The 16,989-nt window shown below is 40.9% G+C and overlaps 1 protein-coding gene across 1 annotated transcript in view; it reads right to left on the reverse strand.

Annotated features, from left to right (window-relative positions):
- Positions 1 to 10,771: 10,771 nt before the first annotated feature.
- C6 (complement C6) overlaps positions 10,772 to 16,989 on the reverse strand; it is a 126,857-nt gene continuing 120,639 nt past the window's right edge. The window contains exon 19 of the mRNA XM_030193083.1: positions 10,772 to 11,018. Coding sequence (XP_030048943.1) covers positions 10,843 to 11,018 — 176 coding nt within the window. The 3' untranslated portion in view covers positions 10,772 to 10,842. The remainder of the gene's footprint in view (positions 11,019 to 16,989) is intronic.

The raw sequence follows: 16,989 nt of genomic DNA on the forward strand, positions 1-16,989 counted from the left end.
TGCATTCTATAAAGAGGCATATTTTCAAAGCACTTTGGGAGGCTAAGTTCCATAGGTTTCTATGGAACTTTGGGAGGCTAAGTGCTTTGAAAATGAGCATAAAAGTACACTTTAATTTAGGTATACATTGTAGAATACGGCAATTGCTTCTCTGCGTTACTAAATTTAGTTGTGGTCAATTATGCCAACTAAAACCTGGTGCAGAGTGGGTGTATTCTATAACAGCGCACATAGATTTTAGAAAAACCCATGACTTGCCCATTCCATACCCATAACCACATCAACTTTTCAACTATGCAAATTTACACGCACCACATTACAGAATACGCTTAGCAAGTAGTGCACATAAATTCTAATTAATGCCAATTACTGCAGATAATTGCTTATTAACATCCAATTATCAGTGCTGATTAACTTGTTAATTAATTAAGTTATGTGCCTTGTTATGGAATACACTTCAATTTCCGCACGGAAATTAAGGTGTAATTTATAGAATTTGGTAGCTCCTTTTGCAACAGATCAATTTTTGGTTCATTTGTATTCACGCTTTATTGACTCCACTATAATGCGACCCTGCATTTAATGCGATGATATTTTATGGATCTCAATCATAGCGTTATATTGGGGTTCCAGATTTTATAAGAGGATGCCTATGTGAGAAGTAGGTACATGCTACCTCTACAAAACAGGGTCCCAGAATCAGCCCCTGTAGGAGGCATTTCTATAACAGGGGGCCAAAATTTGCATGCGCATAATTGTTCGTAAAGAACAGTAGTGTAAACAGCCATATACATTTATGACAGGTCAATGGCTGGCATACATTGGCATTCCTAAGGGCAGCATTTCTGCGTGTACCACACACCTGTTAATGCCCCCTTGCATTTATGTACTAAACTATTTTAGCATGTAATTACTGAATATTATCATCATAACTGAGAGCCTTAGTTCAAAGCCTGACTTTGGTTCAGGATCTAAAAATGACAGAAAAGTTTACAGGCTGGTAACTGTAATCTGAACTCTGAAGTTTCAGTAAGACTCCTGAGCTATTGGGACACCACCATGCAGCAAAATAAGGAAGGGGCTAGGGTGCAAAAACCTCAATAACAGGATGGTGTGGTCTACCAACAGGACATAGTCAGTTACACCCAGGAAAATATGGTCAGAAATGTAAAACTGAGTGGTCTCGCAAGAAGATGACCAAGCTTTCCGTAATGCTAAAAAAAGCCAATCACGTACGGTAAATGGTACCTTATATGGTCACTAAGGTGGTGACTACAATATATTATATCCAATAAGGTGTGTTTCTGTCACTTTGTCTGTATCCTAAATGGGCATATAAAAAAATGAGTGTATTTCCTATTTCTTTGTAGTGAGACAGTCACAGCCAGCACCTTTGTGCAAGCAGGACTGCACTCTCGTGAGAAACCAATCAATTGTATCTGAATTGGCAAATAATCCTATTGCTTTCTTATAAGTAGCCTTGAGTCTTTTATATCTATTAATTGGCTTTGGCTGGTAAATAAAACATTAGCGACTCAGACCCAGAAGAACACTTATGTGTAGCTGTGGTACTGTACTCTCATAAGCAACTGATTGTACATATATTTGGAGAATAATAAATAAAAGTATTTGGTTGCTTATATATATTCTTTGGAGTCTCAGATATAGAAGTAATGTTGTGTAACAATGTTCTGTACTCTCAGTGAGATATCACTGATCTGCTAATTGTACAAATACTTGATAAGAAATAAGGTATCTAATAAAGAGCAAACCGATGCAGCCTTGGGTGATTTATTTCTTCCTAGGTATTGGTGGGTGGACCACCATATTGGGAGGGATAAATATACCCTAAAAAATACATTACAAAATAACATTTAGGCACCCTATTGCTATTTATTTTAAAAAAAATTATAGACCACACTATCCTACAATTCTAGGCTGTTTCCAATATATCTATCTATCTATCTATCTATCTATCTATCTATCTATCTATCTATCTATCTATCTATCTATCTATCTATCTATCTATCTATCTATCTATCTAATAAAATCTTTACAAATAAGACACAATTCAAACTAATTGTCAACAAAAGCTTGAGCAAATATCTGAGCTTTTAAGCACTTTCTAAACTGTACAACAGAGCAAGTTTTATATAGAACTTCGGGTAGGGCATTCCAGAGAACAGGTCCTTCAATATAAAAAATAGAAGAACGATACACATCCAATGTGATCTACCAAAAAGAAGGAACTTCCAAAAATGATTTATCACTAGATCTCAGAGGTCTAGGTGGTGTGCAGATTTTCAGAGAACTGTCTAGAATTAAAGGACCATTGTCATTCAAAGCTTTATGGACCAAGGTCAAAACCTTAAACTTGATCCTCCAAGCAATAGGCAACCGATGCAATTCTTGGAGAGCAGGAGTAATGTGATCAAATCGAGAAACGTGTATATAAAATCCATCACTTAACCATGTGAATAGTAGTATTCTATACATTTAAGCATGCAAAGGTGATTAAATTTAGGCGTCCTGTTATAGAATTAGACGGATAAGGCTAGATTCTATATATGGCACCAAAAAAAATATCACTATTCTATAAGCCGCACTTAAAGTTAGGTGCAGTTTATAGAATAGTGCTTACGCCCGGGAATCACGCCTAACTTTAGGCGTGGCCATTTGCACCAACTGAAAAACATGGTGCAAATGTATGAACCTACATAAGATGCATATCCCCATAATTGTATAGCAACACACGTTAATTTTAGGAACACTCCATTCTGCCCATGACCCTCCCATTTCCCATTTTTCAGACTGCGTGTAAATCTTAGGCAAAGGATTCACACATAAATGCCAATTAAATCTAATTAGTGACAATAATTGCTTTTTAAAAAGTCAGTTATTGGCACTAATTAGCTCATTATTCAATTAAACTGTGTGTGCAAATTGGGTGCACAATTTTTGGCAACTTTTATAGAATTAGGGGAATAGTGTGTAAATGCTAACACACACTTACACCTGCTCGGAAGCAGATATAAATGTGTACATGTGCTCTATGCATTTACTCCTGTTTATTATAAAATGTGCGTATGCTTCACAATTACCTCCCTTTTCTGCACAAACTATGCTCCCCAGGAGCGCCTACACATGGGGGGGGGGGGGGGGGCAATTCTATAAAGGGCGTTACAAATTAGATGCTCAAAATCTGTGAGCTAAGATAGTATTCTATAACAGCATTCCATTACAGAATAGAGCCTAAGTTGGCATTTGGGTGCCATTATTTAGGTGCCAGCATGTAAAAGGTAGATGTAAATGTTAGCACCTAAATTTTGGCACCTAGGTAAGCAACTTACAGTTTGACACCTAAGTGTGTGACCTACTCATGCCCACCCACTTAGGTGCTAACTAATGCCCAAATGAAGTTAGGCACCTGGGTGCTGTTTATCCCCATTTGGGTGCCTAATTTCCCTTTGAGCACTTGAAGTTAGGTGTCTAATCTTCCGTAAAGACCGAAGCAAAGAATTCATTCAATCTCTCTACTATGGCCTTGTCCTCCCTGAGTGCTCCTTTTGCTCCATCATGATCTAACAGTCCCATGGATTCCCTCACAGGCTTTCTGCTTCTGATGTACCTGAAAAAAGTGTTACTATAAGTTTTTGTCTCCACGGGAAGTTTTTCTTCATATTTTCATTTAGACTTCTTTATCAATGCTTTGCCTCTAGCTTGACATTGCTTATGTTGCTTCTTCATTTCGACCCTTTTTCCATACTTTGAAGGATGCTCTTTTGGCTCTAATAGCCTTTTTCACATCACGTTTTAACTGTGCTGGATGTTGTATGCTCTTTTTTCCACCTTTGTTAATACATGGAATACCAGACTGGAGAACTTGAAAGGTAATTACAATAATCTTTAAGACAATCCGGCATTATATATGTAACCAATATTCTGCTTCCTCTGGTCCTAAACCTGCTGCTCTAATCACAAGGCAAATCTATCATCATCTTCTCATTTCTATGAAATACTTCTGTTTTGAACTCTTTTGATTTAGCTATGGCAAAGCAAAGAAAGTATGAGCCAACAGACTGACAACAGAGTTATTATTATTGACCTAATTACTGGGTTTTAGCTCACACCTTTTCAGTTCTATAAGTGGGTGCCTCCATTTCCATTTTTTGCCACGTCTGATCAGTAAATAAGTATCCGGCTTTAGCTTGGGGTTAAGATGACTGGGGAAAGCAATTTATTTTATTTATTTTAGCACATTTATATCCCACTTTCCCCCATAGTTTTGCAGGCACAAAGTGGCTTACAATGTTCTGATGAGGCTAACGCCAAATACAATTAAATTAAATAGGATAGAAAGAACAGGGTAAAAAAGAAAAAGGGAAAGGTTAAAGAGTCTAAAATGGGTTAAGATGACTGGGGAAAGCAATGGCAAACCACCTTACTCATAGTCTACCAAGAAACCATCACACAAACGGTGTGATGCTCGTGATGCTCGTAAGTCATTCACGACTTGGTTCTTGCATACAGGAGACTACCCATACCTTTCCCAATTATAGTATTCAATAAGTTGGACCACATAAATAGCAGCAGGGACAAAAGAAATCAATTTATGCTGCGAGCCATTTAGATTCCTAGCTGTTAATTATCCTCTGGATTCTATAAAGGTTGCCAAATTTGGGTGCAGATCCCAGATCGGTGCCCAAAATAATTATATTAGTGAACACCAATGATATATAATTTTTGGAGCTAAAAGGCACTTAATTGGCACTAATTATGATTTGGGCATTCATCTGCTACTACTTATCATTTCTACAGCGCTACTAGACGTACGCAGCGCTGTGCTCTCTGTAACAATGGGCATCTAAATTGAAACATGTGTGCAACTCTAAAAGGGAGAGTAGTCATGGGAGGGTCAGGGGCAGTTCAGGGGTGCTAACTAAAGATTCATGCAATGTTACAGAATAGTGTAGATCTGTGTCCAGTTTGCATGCTGGGATTTACATCAGGTTGCAGCTGGTGTAAGTCTTCATGCCCAAAGTCGAGCACTGAATTCAGCGTTCAACGCTGAAGTGCCCTTTGTAAACAACATTGAGCTTCAAATTTAATCAGTGCCGAATGTTTGGCACCATCTATGGCATCTGGCCCTGTACATAAGTACATAAGTATTGCCATACTGGGAAAGACCAAAGTTCCATTGAGCCCAGCATCCTGTTTCCAACAGTGGCCAATCCAGGTCACAAATACCCGGCAAGATCCCAAAAATGTACAAAACAATTTATACTGCTTATCCCAGAAATAGTGGATTTTCCCCAAGTTCATTTAATAACAGTCTATGGACTTTTCCTTTAGGAAGCCGTCCAAACCTTTTTAAAACTCCGCTAAGCTAACCGCCTTTACCACATTCTCTGGCAACGAATTCCAGAGTTTAATTACACGTTGAGTGAAGAAAACTTTTCTCTGATTCGTTTTAAATTTACTACATCATAGCTTTATCGCATGCCCCCTAGTCCTTGTATTTTTGGAAAGCGTGAACAAACGCTTCACATCTACCCGTTCAATTCCACTCATTATTTTATAGAACTCTATCATATCTCCCCTCAGCCACCTTTTCTCCAAGCTGAAGAGCCCTAGCTGCTTTAGCCTTTCCACATAGGGAAGTTGTCTCATCCCCTTTATCATTTTCGTCGTCCTTCTCTGCACCTTTTCTAATTCCACTATACCTTTTTTGAGATGCAGCGACCAGAATTGAACACAATAGTTGAGGTGCGGTCGCACCATGGAGTGATACAAAGGCATTATAATATCCTCATTTTTGATTTCCATTCCTTTCCTAATAATACCTAACATTCTATTTGCTTTCTTAGCTGCAGAAGGTTTCAACGTATCATCAACGACGACACCTAGATCCCTTTCTTGGTCCATGACTCCTAACGTGGAACCTTGCATGACGTAGCTATAATTCGGGTTCCTCTTTCCCACATGCATCACTTTGCACGTGCTCACATTAAACGTCATCTGCCATTTAGACGTGTGTGGGGCAAGGCATTAGTCGGCAAATGGTCCTAGTGGCCCACCTCTCTATTCTGCTAAGAAAAGCAGGTCTAAGTTAACTGCTTAGGATAGGATATCTAGTTAACTTTAACTTGCGTTATTTATCTGTGTTGAACTTCTATCTAGTTAAAGATAAACAGATACATTAATCTGGTTAGCTCTAATCAGGTACAGTGCTAGTCAACATTGAAACCTTAGATTTTTTGGTTATGCTTGATTTATTTTGTTTTACATAGCTATTTATTTAGGGGTCCTTTTACTAAGGTGTGCTGAAAAATGGCCTGTGGTAATGTAGACGTGTGTTTTGGGTGCAAGCAGAATTATTTTTTAGCGTACCTACAAAAAAAGCCTTTAAAATGTTTTTTTGCAGAAAACAGACGTGCAGCAAAATGAAAATTACCGCGTGTCCATTTTGGGTCTGAGACGTTACTGCAAGCCATTGACCTAGTGGTAAGGTCTCACGTGGTAATTGGGCAGTAATGGTCTATGTGTGTCAAATTCCACTTGAGCCGCACGTCAGAAAATAAAAAAATATTTCTTGGATGCACATAGCGGACACGCACCAAAAATTGAAATTACCGCAAGGGCCACATGGTAACAGGGTGGTAACTCCAATTTGGCATGCGCTGGGCACGCATAGGTGCCTACGTGGGTTAGTAAAAGGGTCCCTTAATTTTCAGACTTTTGTGGGTAAGTGTGCATGTACATGCTTAAACACTACATTCTGTACATTTATGCACATAAGGGGCATGTAATTGCAGATGCCCAGTTATAAAATAAAGTACTCTTTCATGTTTTTTCTCTAAGGCCGTGGAGTTTTAAGTGGCCCTTTTACTAAGCCAATTAGGCACCTACTCGTGCCCAACATGCACCAAATTGGAGTTACCGCTCAGTTACTGCATGGCCCTTGTGGTAATTTCAATTTTGGCGCACGTCCGCTATACACGTCCAAAAAATATTTTTTATTTTCTGACTAGCGGCAGCTAAACATGTCAAGTGAAATCTGATGCGCTTAGACCATTACCGCCCAGTTACCATGTGAGACCTTACCATCTCAGACCCAAAATGGACAGGGGCAATTTTCATTTTGCCGCATGTCCATTTTCAGCAAAAATAAAAAAGACATTTTTTGTAGGTGCACTGAAAAATAATTCTACCTGCGCCCAAAACATGCGTCTACACTACCACAGGCCATTTTTCAGTGCGCCTTAGTAAAAGGACCCCTAAGTGACTTGCCCAAGATTAGGAACAGCAATGGATTAAGCAAATAGCACGATGTGGCTTGTTGAAAGCTACAGTCTGGTTGTTTAGAAGACTGTAAGGGTTCTTTTTTCTGAATGTTATATTTTTGACAAATTTTGCTCGAGTAATTAATTGCCTTGACTATCAAAGCTTGACTAAAGGCCTCTTGAAGAGCTTGAGATGATTTAGAACACAGCTGCTGTAATAATTTTTGCGGCAAAGCTTTCTGATCTCTTGAAACAGATATTGAGAGCTAAAATTTTGACATTTGCTTTTAAGGGTCACCAGGTTATTGTCACTTATCTTTAAAGTCTACTCTCAATGTATTTTCCGAGCCAACTTTTGCATTCTGCATAGAAAGTACATTTAATTTTCCTCTATCTAACTCAGTTAGACTCTCTTGTACCAGAAATGTACATAAGTACATAAGTAATGCCATACTGGGAAAAGACCAAGGGTCCATCGAGCCCAGCATCCTGTCCACGACAGCAGCCAATCCAGGCCAAGGGCACCTGGCAAGCTTCCCAAACGTACAAACATTCTATACATGTTATTCCTGGAATTTTGGAGTTTTCCAAGTCCGATTAGTAGCGGTTTATGGACTTGTCCTTTAGGAAACCGTCCAACCCCTTTTAAAACTCTGCTAAGCTAACCGCCTTTACCACTTTCTCCGGCAACGAATTCCAGAGTTTAATTACACGTTGGGTGAAGAAATGTTTTCTCCGATTTGTTTTAAATTTACTACACTGTAGTTTCATCGCATGCCCCCTAGTCCTAGTATTTTTGGAAAGCGTGAACAGACGCTTCACATCCACCTGTTCCACTCCACTCATTATTTTATATACCTCTATCATGTCTCCCCTCAGCCGTCTCTTCTCCAAGCTGTATAGCCCTAGCCTCCTTAGTCTTTCTTCATAGGGAAGTCGTCCCATCCCCGCTATCATTTTAGTCGCCCTTCGCTGCACCTTTTCCAATTCTACTATATCTTTCTTGAGATGCGGCGACCAGAATTGAACACAATACTCAAGGTGCGGTCGCACCATGGAGCGATACAACGGCATTATAACATCCTCACACCTGTTTTCCATACCTTTCCTGATAATACCCAACATTCTATTCGCTTTCTTAGCCGCAGCAGCACACTGAGCAGAAGGTTTCAGTGTGTTATCGACGACGACACCCAGATCCCTTTCTTGGTCTGTAACTCCTAACGTGGAACCTTGCATGACGTAGCTATAATTCGGGTTCTTTTTTCCCACATGCATCACCTTGCACTTGCTCACATTAAACATCATCTGCCATTTAGCCGCCCAGTCTCCCAGTCTCGTAAGGTCCTCTTGTAATTTTTCACAATCCTGTCGCGATTTAACGACTTTGAATAACTTTGTGTCATCAGCAAATTTAATTACCTCGCTAGTTACTCCCATCTCTAAATCATTTATAAATATATTAAAAAGCAGCGGTCCTAGCACGGACCCCTGAGGAACCCCACTAACTACCCTTCTCCATTGTGAATACTGCCCATTTAACCCCACTCTCTGTTTCCTATCCTTCAACCAGTTTTTAATCCACAATAGGACATTTCCTCCTATCCCATGACCCTCCAATTTCCTCTGTAGCCTTTCATGAGGTACCTTGTCAAACGCCTTTTGAAAATCCAGATACACAATATCAACCGACTCCCCTTTGTCCACATGTTTGTTCACTCCTTCAAAGAATTGAAGTAAATTGGTCAGGCAAGATTTCCCCACACAAAAGCCATGCTGACTTGGTCTCAGTAATCCATGTCCTCGGATGTGCTCTGTAATTTTGTTTTTTATAATAGCCTCTACCATTTTCCCCGGCACCGACGTCAGACTCACCGGTCTATAATTTCCCGGATCTCCCCTGGAGCCTTTTTTAAAAATGGGCGTTACATTGGCCACCCTCCAATCTTCCGGTACCACGCTCGATTTTAAGGATAAGTTGTATTCTCACTGTTTGGAAAGCTTTGCCATCTTCTAATCATAATATTACTTGTCTGACAACTTTTCATAAACAATTGAAGGCATGGCTTTTTCGGCAAGCATTTCCTGATTATTTTTTTCTGAAATAGTGTAATTTATTATTTTAGTTTTATATTTGTGTTTGTATTTTATAATTTTATTTGTTTATATTTGATTATTTATATTTGTTTATATATGACGAATCTTACAAACCACTTTGAGGGCAATTCTATAAGGATGGTACTAACATTTAGATACTAAGAATGCAGCACATGACCACAATATCAGGATATATGTGCATTTTTATACACTTAAAAATATTCCAACAACACAATATCCTATAACATAAGACCCGATATTTAGCTGGTGGTAAGCAGCGCTTTTCCTGCCTGCCACCGGAGTTAAATCTGGATATTCAATGCTGGGCAATTTCTAGCAACCGGCTTTGAATATTTATCTGGGGTTTTTTAAACTGCTAAATGGTTAACTGGTTAAGCCAATATTCAGCGCTAACCAGTTAACTTTTTAGTGGGTAAAGACAGTGGCGTACTGAGGGCGGGGCGGCCCACCCCGGGTGCAGGTCGTAAGAAGGATGCTGCGGCTGCCATGGGCATCTCCCCCCCCCCCCCCGATTCATGTGGTGCTTGTTCTGCTGCCTGCTGCAATGAAGGTTCTGTTCCGGCGTTCCCCCCACCCCCTTCCAACTAGTGCAATGAATGTATCACTCTCCCTCCTTGCTCCACCCCCCCCCACCCCCGCTCTGCAGGCCTTTTAACTTCCAGACCTCTGGGAGCATGCATCAGCGATATGAGCGCTGCCTTTGGTCAGCCCTGGAAGACTTCTCTGTACAACGTCCCGCCTATGAGGGAAGCTATACAGAGAAAGCTTCCTGGGCAGGCTAAAGGCAGCTTTTACATCGCTGATGCTGCCGGTAGGCCTGGAAAGCTTGGAGGCCTGCAGAGCGAGGTAGGGGTGGAGAGAGCTGAGGTGGAAGAGCGATGTCAGCTCTTAAGCATTTTTTTCGGTGTCGATTATAGACTCCATTTATAGAATTCACCCCTATATTTTTAAATCTCAATGTTTGTTTTACCCTGCACACTTCACAGCTGCAAGGTAAAACTATATGGCGTAAAAAAAATTTCCATGTCATAGGATGTTAAAAGATTTTTTTTTAAATGTCGCTGAGGGGGAGAAGGTTCCCTTTTAAAATTAGATTGCAGGCCCACAGCTCTGACCTCTTTCTATAACATTTGATATTTTTCTTATGTATGAAATAAGAATTTGGAAGGCATTAGCCTTTAGAAAGGCTCTCTTCCCTTTTCCTAACACTTAGGGAAAGGGAAGAGAGCCTTTCTAAAGCATTTATTCCTTGATGGTAGTGGGGTGGTGGCGGGGGGATCATCTCTACCCAAATATTTTGTCAGATTTCTTTAAGAATATTTTCATGTGCTAACACGCTCTTCCTTTGCTGATTTATGTACTGTGACAAATTCAAAAGCATCTCTCAGATTTACTCTGGCAATGTATTTACAGCTTAAAATATGAATGTGTTCAGTTTCAGTTAATCCAGACATCTGCCACTGTGTAGTATTTCAGTCCGAAGCTTGGCACATTTCATTGCTCCTAGGGTACATAAATTGACTGTGTTCTTCCTTCCAGTTGATTCCCTTTTGATGCAGTGTAGCTGGTCCTCGTCTTTGGGGCACTGGTATGGCAGCAGACAGAAACATCCCATCCCTGTCAAAACAACAGTGTGCTAGTGATTTTCAACATATCCTTTAAAATTCTATCTCCAAGCTTTACTGAAATTATGCATGCATTTTACATATTAATATGAAAGGTAATTTAAAAAAACATCAAAAGCTGTTATTATGTCAAAGTAATTTATGTTTCACGCGAATACAGAGAGCTGTTTTTAACAGTATCTGCAGAGATGCAAAACTTGGGACTTTGTACCAGTTAACAAAGGTAAAAGCACAATTTCCTATTGTAAATTTTTCCAGGAAAAGGACCCACAGGGAGCTGCACCTGCATTTTCCTGGCAGTGCTTTTAGGTATACTGATATTACTTGTGAGTAGGGGATGGAATATACCTTGGAAATGTCATGTCTTTATTCTAGCTTCTTTTGGGGGACTTTACTATTTGAGTTACGTGGCGGGGCATTTTCGAAAGAAACGTCCAAGTTGCGATTTGGACGTCTTTGCAAAACATTCAAATTCAGGGGCGGGTAAAACCATATTTTCGAAAAAAGATGGACGTCCATCTTTCATTTCGAAAATACCATCAGAGACATCCAAATCCTTAAATTTGGACGTCCCTAGATTTGGACATCCTTGGATTTGGATATTTCTGACTTTCGGCGATTTTCAAAACAAAGACGTCCATGTCAAAAACGTCCAAATGCAAGCCATTTGGACATGGGAGGAGCCAACATTTCTAGTGCACTGGTCCCCCTGACATGCCAGGACACCAACCGGTCACCCCAGGGGGCACTGCAGTGGACTTCATAAAATGCTTCCAGGAACATAGCTCCCTTTCCTTGTGTGCTGAGCCCCCAAACCACCCCCCCCCAAACCCACTACACACAACTGTACACCACTACCATAGCCCTTACGGGTGAAGGGGGGCACCTAGATGTGGGTACAGTGGGTTTGTGGTAGATTTTGGAGGGCTCGCTATTTCCACAACAAATGTAACAGGTAGGGGGGTATGGGCCTGGGTCTGCCTGTCTGAATTGCACTGCAGTACTCGCAAAAACTGCTCCTGGGACCTGCATGCGCTGTCACGGGCCTGAGTATGACATCTGAGGCTGACATAGAGGCTGGCATTAAATATTTTTAAAGATGCTTTTTGAGGGTGGGTGGGGGTTAGTGACCACTTGGGAAGTAACGGGAGGTCATCTACAATTCTCTCCAGTGGTCATCTGGTCATGTTGGGCACCTTTTTGTGCCTTATTCTGTGATAAGTAAGAGGGTATCCTATACGGGGTAGGCCACTAGAGGGCGCTAGAAGAGGGTGGAGGTCGCTAGGACCGGGGAGAGCCCTGGGAGGTCCACAGGTGCAGGCGGTTATGGGCTGGGTCCTGTGTAGCTAATTAACCACTTTATACCCCACCTGAGTTGTGAGAGGAAGGGGAGTGAGCTAGCAGCAGAAGAAGAGAGAGCCCCTGAAAGATACTGGCTAACCTTATGGACTTGGGGTGAACTGGGTGTCCAAAGGAGATCAGCAGGCTGAAAATCCTGGGGTAAGAAGTCCCTAAAGCATTAGTGTTTGACTGTGTGTCCTCAGTACTTATAGGAACTGTGTGTTCAGTGGAGGGACTGTGTGTCCAAAGAAGAAAAGACTGTGTGTCCGGAACTGTGTGTTCAAAGAGGGGACTGTGTGTCCAAAGAAGAAAAGACTGTGTGTCCAGAACTGTGGGTTCAAAGGGGGGACTGTGTGTCCAAAGTACTGAGAGAAGCAGGCTGCAAAGCCTGGAGTTGAGAGTCCCCAAAGTATTGGTGTAGTACTGAGCCCATGTATCTGTGTGGGGAGGCTCAGTGTGAAGATCTATGAAAGTATAAAGTATTAAGCTAGAAGAAGTGTGCCCAGGGGCTGGAATAAAGAGTTGCCTGAGAAATATGCAGTTGGTGAGACCTGTTTAATTTGCTTAGTGGGAACCAGGTCACCCTGAGTGAGAAGGGGTAGCACACTAATTTGCATATGATCTGCATATTGAGAACCAGGTCACCCTGAGTGAGAAGGGGGATATCACAATTCGTAAAAAAAAACACGTCTGGGTGAAAACGTCCAAGTGTTCTTCAGGGATGTCCTTGCTTTTTTCGATTGTGAGTGAAAGACGTCCAAGTGTTAGGCACGCCCAAGTCTACTACTACTACTACTACTTATCATTTCTATAGCGCTACTAGACGTACGCAGCACTGTACACTTGAACATGAAGAGACAGTCCCTGCTCGACAGAGCTTACAATCTAATTAGGACAGACAAACAGGACAAACAAGAGATAAGGGAATATTAAGGTGAGGATGATAAAATAAGTCTCGCCTTCACTACACCTCCGACACGCCCCCTTGAAATTTGGACGTCCTTGCGACAGACTGCAGTTGGAGATGTCCAAAATCGGGTTTCGATTATACCGATTTGGACGTCTCTGGGAGAAGGACGTCCATCTTCCGATTTATGTCGAAAGATGGACGTCCTTCTCTTTGGAAAATGAGCCCGCAAGTCACATTTTTAGGTTTCTTATTTATTTTTGTATTTGTACAACCCTGCTATTTGGTTGTACTAATACAAATACAAAGAAAGAAAGAAACCTATCACACATAGGTGTCTCTTTACTAGCCTATATTAATGTCTGTTATTGGGCAATCAATGAATGTTAATTGTCACCAATGCACGTTAAACTGCATTAAAACAACTTCAGTGCAAAAAATCAGGTGCAACATATGATAAAATAATCAGCTGAATCACAGGCAAATACATGCAAATCAGCTCATTATTATGTAAAGGGTAATGCGATGCTCTGCTGCATGAAAGTTAACTATACCTCCAAAGTATAGGCAGCTTTCTTCTTATGAGTATTGGCTGTTTAAGACTTCAAAGTCCATGGTGAGCTAGTGGTATGGATGAAGCTCCCTATCTGCTGGCAGAAATAAAGCTTCTATTTCCAAACCCTGCTCCATTGCTAGCAAATTAATCTGCCCCTTGGTGAGCACCCTCCTACCATGCCCCAGCCTAAGCCAACACATCTTTTCTGTTTCCTAAGGATCCAGTGATGCAGGAGAAAGCCCCAGCCATTCTTGCTTGGTTGGCATCATTTTTCAAAATGGTGTTGACCTATTCCTAATGGTAGGTTGTACCCTAGAGCTAGGGGTTAAGCCTCCAAACAGGGCAGCCACTTATAAGATGGGAGTTATAGGGGCCCTTTTACTAATCCGCGTAAGCATCTATGCGTGCCAAAATGGAGTTGCCTCCCGGCTACCGTGTGGCTCTTGTGGTAATTTCTATTTTTATTTTTGGACGCACGTATCGGATGCGCGCCAAGTGGCATTTGATGCGCGTAGGTCATTACTTCCCGGTTACCGCATGAGACTTTACTGCTAGGTCAATGGCTGGCAGTAAGATTGCAGACCCAAAATGGACACCCGACAATTTTGATTTTGCCGCACGTCCATTTTCGGCAAAAATTAAAAAAGGACTTTTTTTACAGACACGCAGAAAAATGGATCGCCGTGCGCTGAAAACCTGCGCCTATACTACCGCAAGCCATTTTTCAGCGCACCTTAGTAAAATGAACTATTTTATAATTCGTATTATTTTCTTTTTATCAGAGGATATCACATTCCACACTCTAGCATTAAGTGAATGTAAGAATCGTAAAATGTTTGAGAAGAATTTAAAGGGAGTAGGCATTGCTATGTTGTGTGAGAAAATACCTTTTGCTATTTATATTTTATTATTTTTAATTTAAAATACATTATACGCTGGATGGTGTTTCTGTGTGTGAAGATGTTCTACCACAATTAAGGATAGCACATGTTTCGGGTGCCTTGAATTATCTCCTTTGGGGTTATAAGTGTTAGGGAATGACTAAGACAGGCTTGTGTACCTTGGATGTATTGACACATTCTTTAATTTTTGGGTGTTTCATTATAGCATCATTAAGAATGTGCTCGTATTCCAGAGGTATTACTACCAGCCTCACATATCATTCCACTGCTGGGTCAAACTTTGCAATGAGTTTAAGTGGCATTGCTAGACAATCGTCATCATGCATTCATTTCAGACAGCCCTAGATAAGCACATACAGAACAAAAGGGGATCTGTGGGTCAGTCACTGTCATTTTGATTGTGTTACCAGGAGGACAGGGGCATTTGGGGATTGCTTCTGCCTCATTGTAACCTGGGAAATCTGGTGGGTAAGAGAAGGGTCTGGGGGAAAGGATGATTTTTTTTAATCTATTGGTTTAGGTAGATGTTCTTCCCAATGGTAGGGGATATCATTGGGAGTTGGAATCTACTTTGGAGGGAATTTGTTCTGTGGATGTCTCCTATTTTCAATATGAAGGGAGTAGGTGGCAAGTCATTCCAGGGAAATGCTCCTTTAAATACTGTATCCTGAATTTGGAATTGCATGTTGCCATTGCCAAGGATGTGCATACTTTCCTGGCTATGGCAACTGGTGCTTCTGCCATAGCCATAGATTTACAAACTTGACTTAGTAAATATGCCTATTAGCTTTGCAGTATTTTAATTGTCCTGATTTTCAGATAAAGCAACTATTATTTGCTACTGAGAAATTACAGACAGTGCCACAGCATTCTATGACAGCATTTCTAAGAATTAACTGTGCTTTTTACCTCGATTGTCTTGAATTTATGTGCAGTGCAGATATATATTTGAATTTACTTTGCTTTCCTTGAAGCAGAGCACCATGTTAAAATGTGGTCTCATTAGAGACATTATAGTTTATAGTTATAGTTTATTTGGATTTGTTATACTGCTGTTAACCAACTGGCAGATCACAGTGGTGTACAATTCTAAAAACAAAGCAAAAGGCAGATAAGAACTACAACATGTATAGGAATGGGAAAGGTTCAAATTGCACAGCTACAACCAGAAAAGGTAGGCATGAGGAACAAGGGAGGGGAGGGGAGGGGAAGGGAGAGGGATAGGGGAAGGGGGAAAGAAGGATGATCTAGGAACAGTGGTAGAAGACGGATGAAGTCTCACGTGGAATTGAAAGCTTGACGAAACAACCAGGTTTTAAACGCTATTTTGAACTTCTTGAAAGACAATTTGGCGCAAATTGGGAGTGGCATGGAATTATAAAGTAAAGGATCTACAAAATAGAAGGCCCAATGCTGGGTAAATACCAGTTGAGCAAAATGGGGGCTGGGGAGTCAGAGATGGTGATTATTAATTGATCGAAGAAGACATGTTGGGGAGTAGGGGATAGTAAGGCTGGATAAGTATAAAGGATGTCCTAGTCTAAATACTTTGAAGGTAAGTGTGAGAGTCTTAAAGATAATCCGCTTGTCAACTGGGAGCCAATGATTTAATGAAGAGGGGAGAAACATGGTCGTATTTCCAGGTGTGATAAAGCAGTTTGATGGTGGTGTTTTGAAGAGTCTGAAGTCTCTTAAGGTTTGAATGAGAACAGACAAGGTAAGCAATATTACAATAGTCTAATCTAATGACAAGAAGAGAGGGCATCAGGGAGTGAAAGGTATCATGATGAAAGAACCTATGAACCAAATGGAGTTGACGGAGAATAAAGAAGCCAGTTTTGCATAACCACTACGATCTGCTGAGAGAAAGTAAGTTGTGAGTCTAACATAATACCAAGATAGCAGAAAGAGTCCACCAGGGAGATGTTGTACCCGAAGAGAGTCAAGAGTAATGAGGGAAGAGAGAGACCACCAGTCAACCAACATGCTACTGTCTTATCCCTGTTAAGTACTAATCTGTATGAAGTAAGCCAGTCTGAAACAAGGGTAAGACAATCTTGTAGTGGCTTGATAGACAGTGTGACAGAGCTTGTAGGGGTAAATCAGAAGGACGTCGTCGACGTAAAAGTGAAAAGAGACCCCTGTAGATTGAATGAGGGTTGCTGAAGGACTCATAAAGAGAAGGGGAGACAGAATTGACCCTTGTGGTACCCCACAGCCTAGGGAATGCAAACAGGAAGAAGAAATTGTGGTTTCG

Source organism: Microcaecilia unicolor, chromosome 2 (genome assembly GCF_901765095.1).
Source record: "Microcaecilia unicolor chromosome 2, aMicUni1.1, whole genome shotgun sequence".
NCBI classification, from domain to species: Eukaryota; Metazoa; Chordata; class Amphibia; order Gymnophiona; family Siphonopidae; genus Microcaecilia; species Microcaecilia unicolor.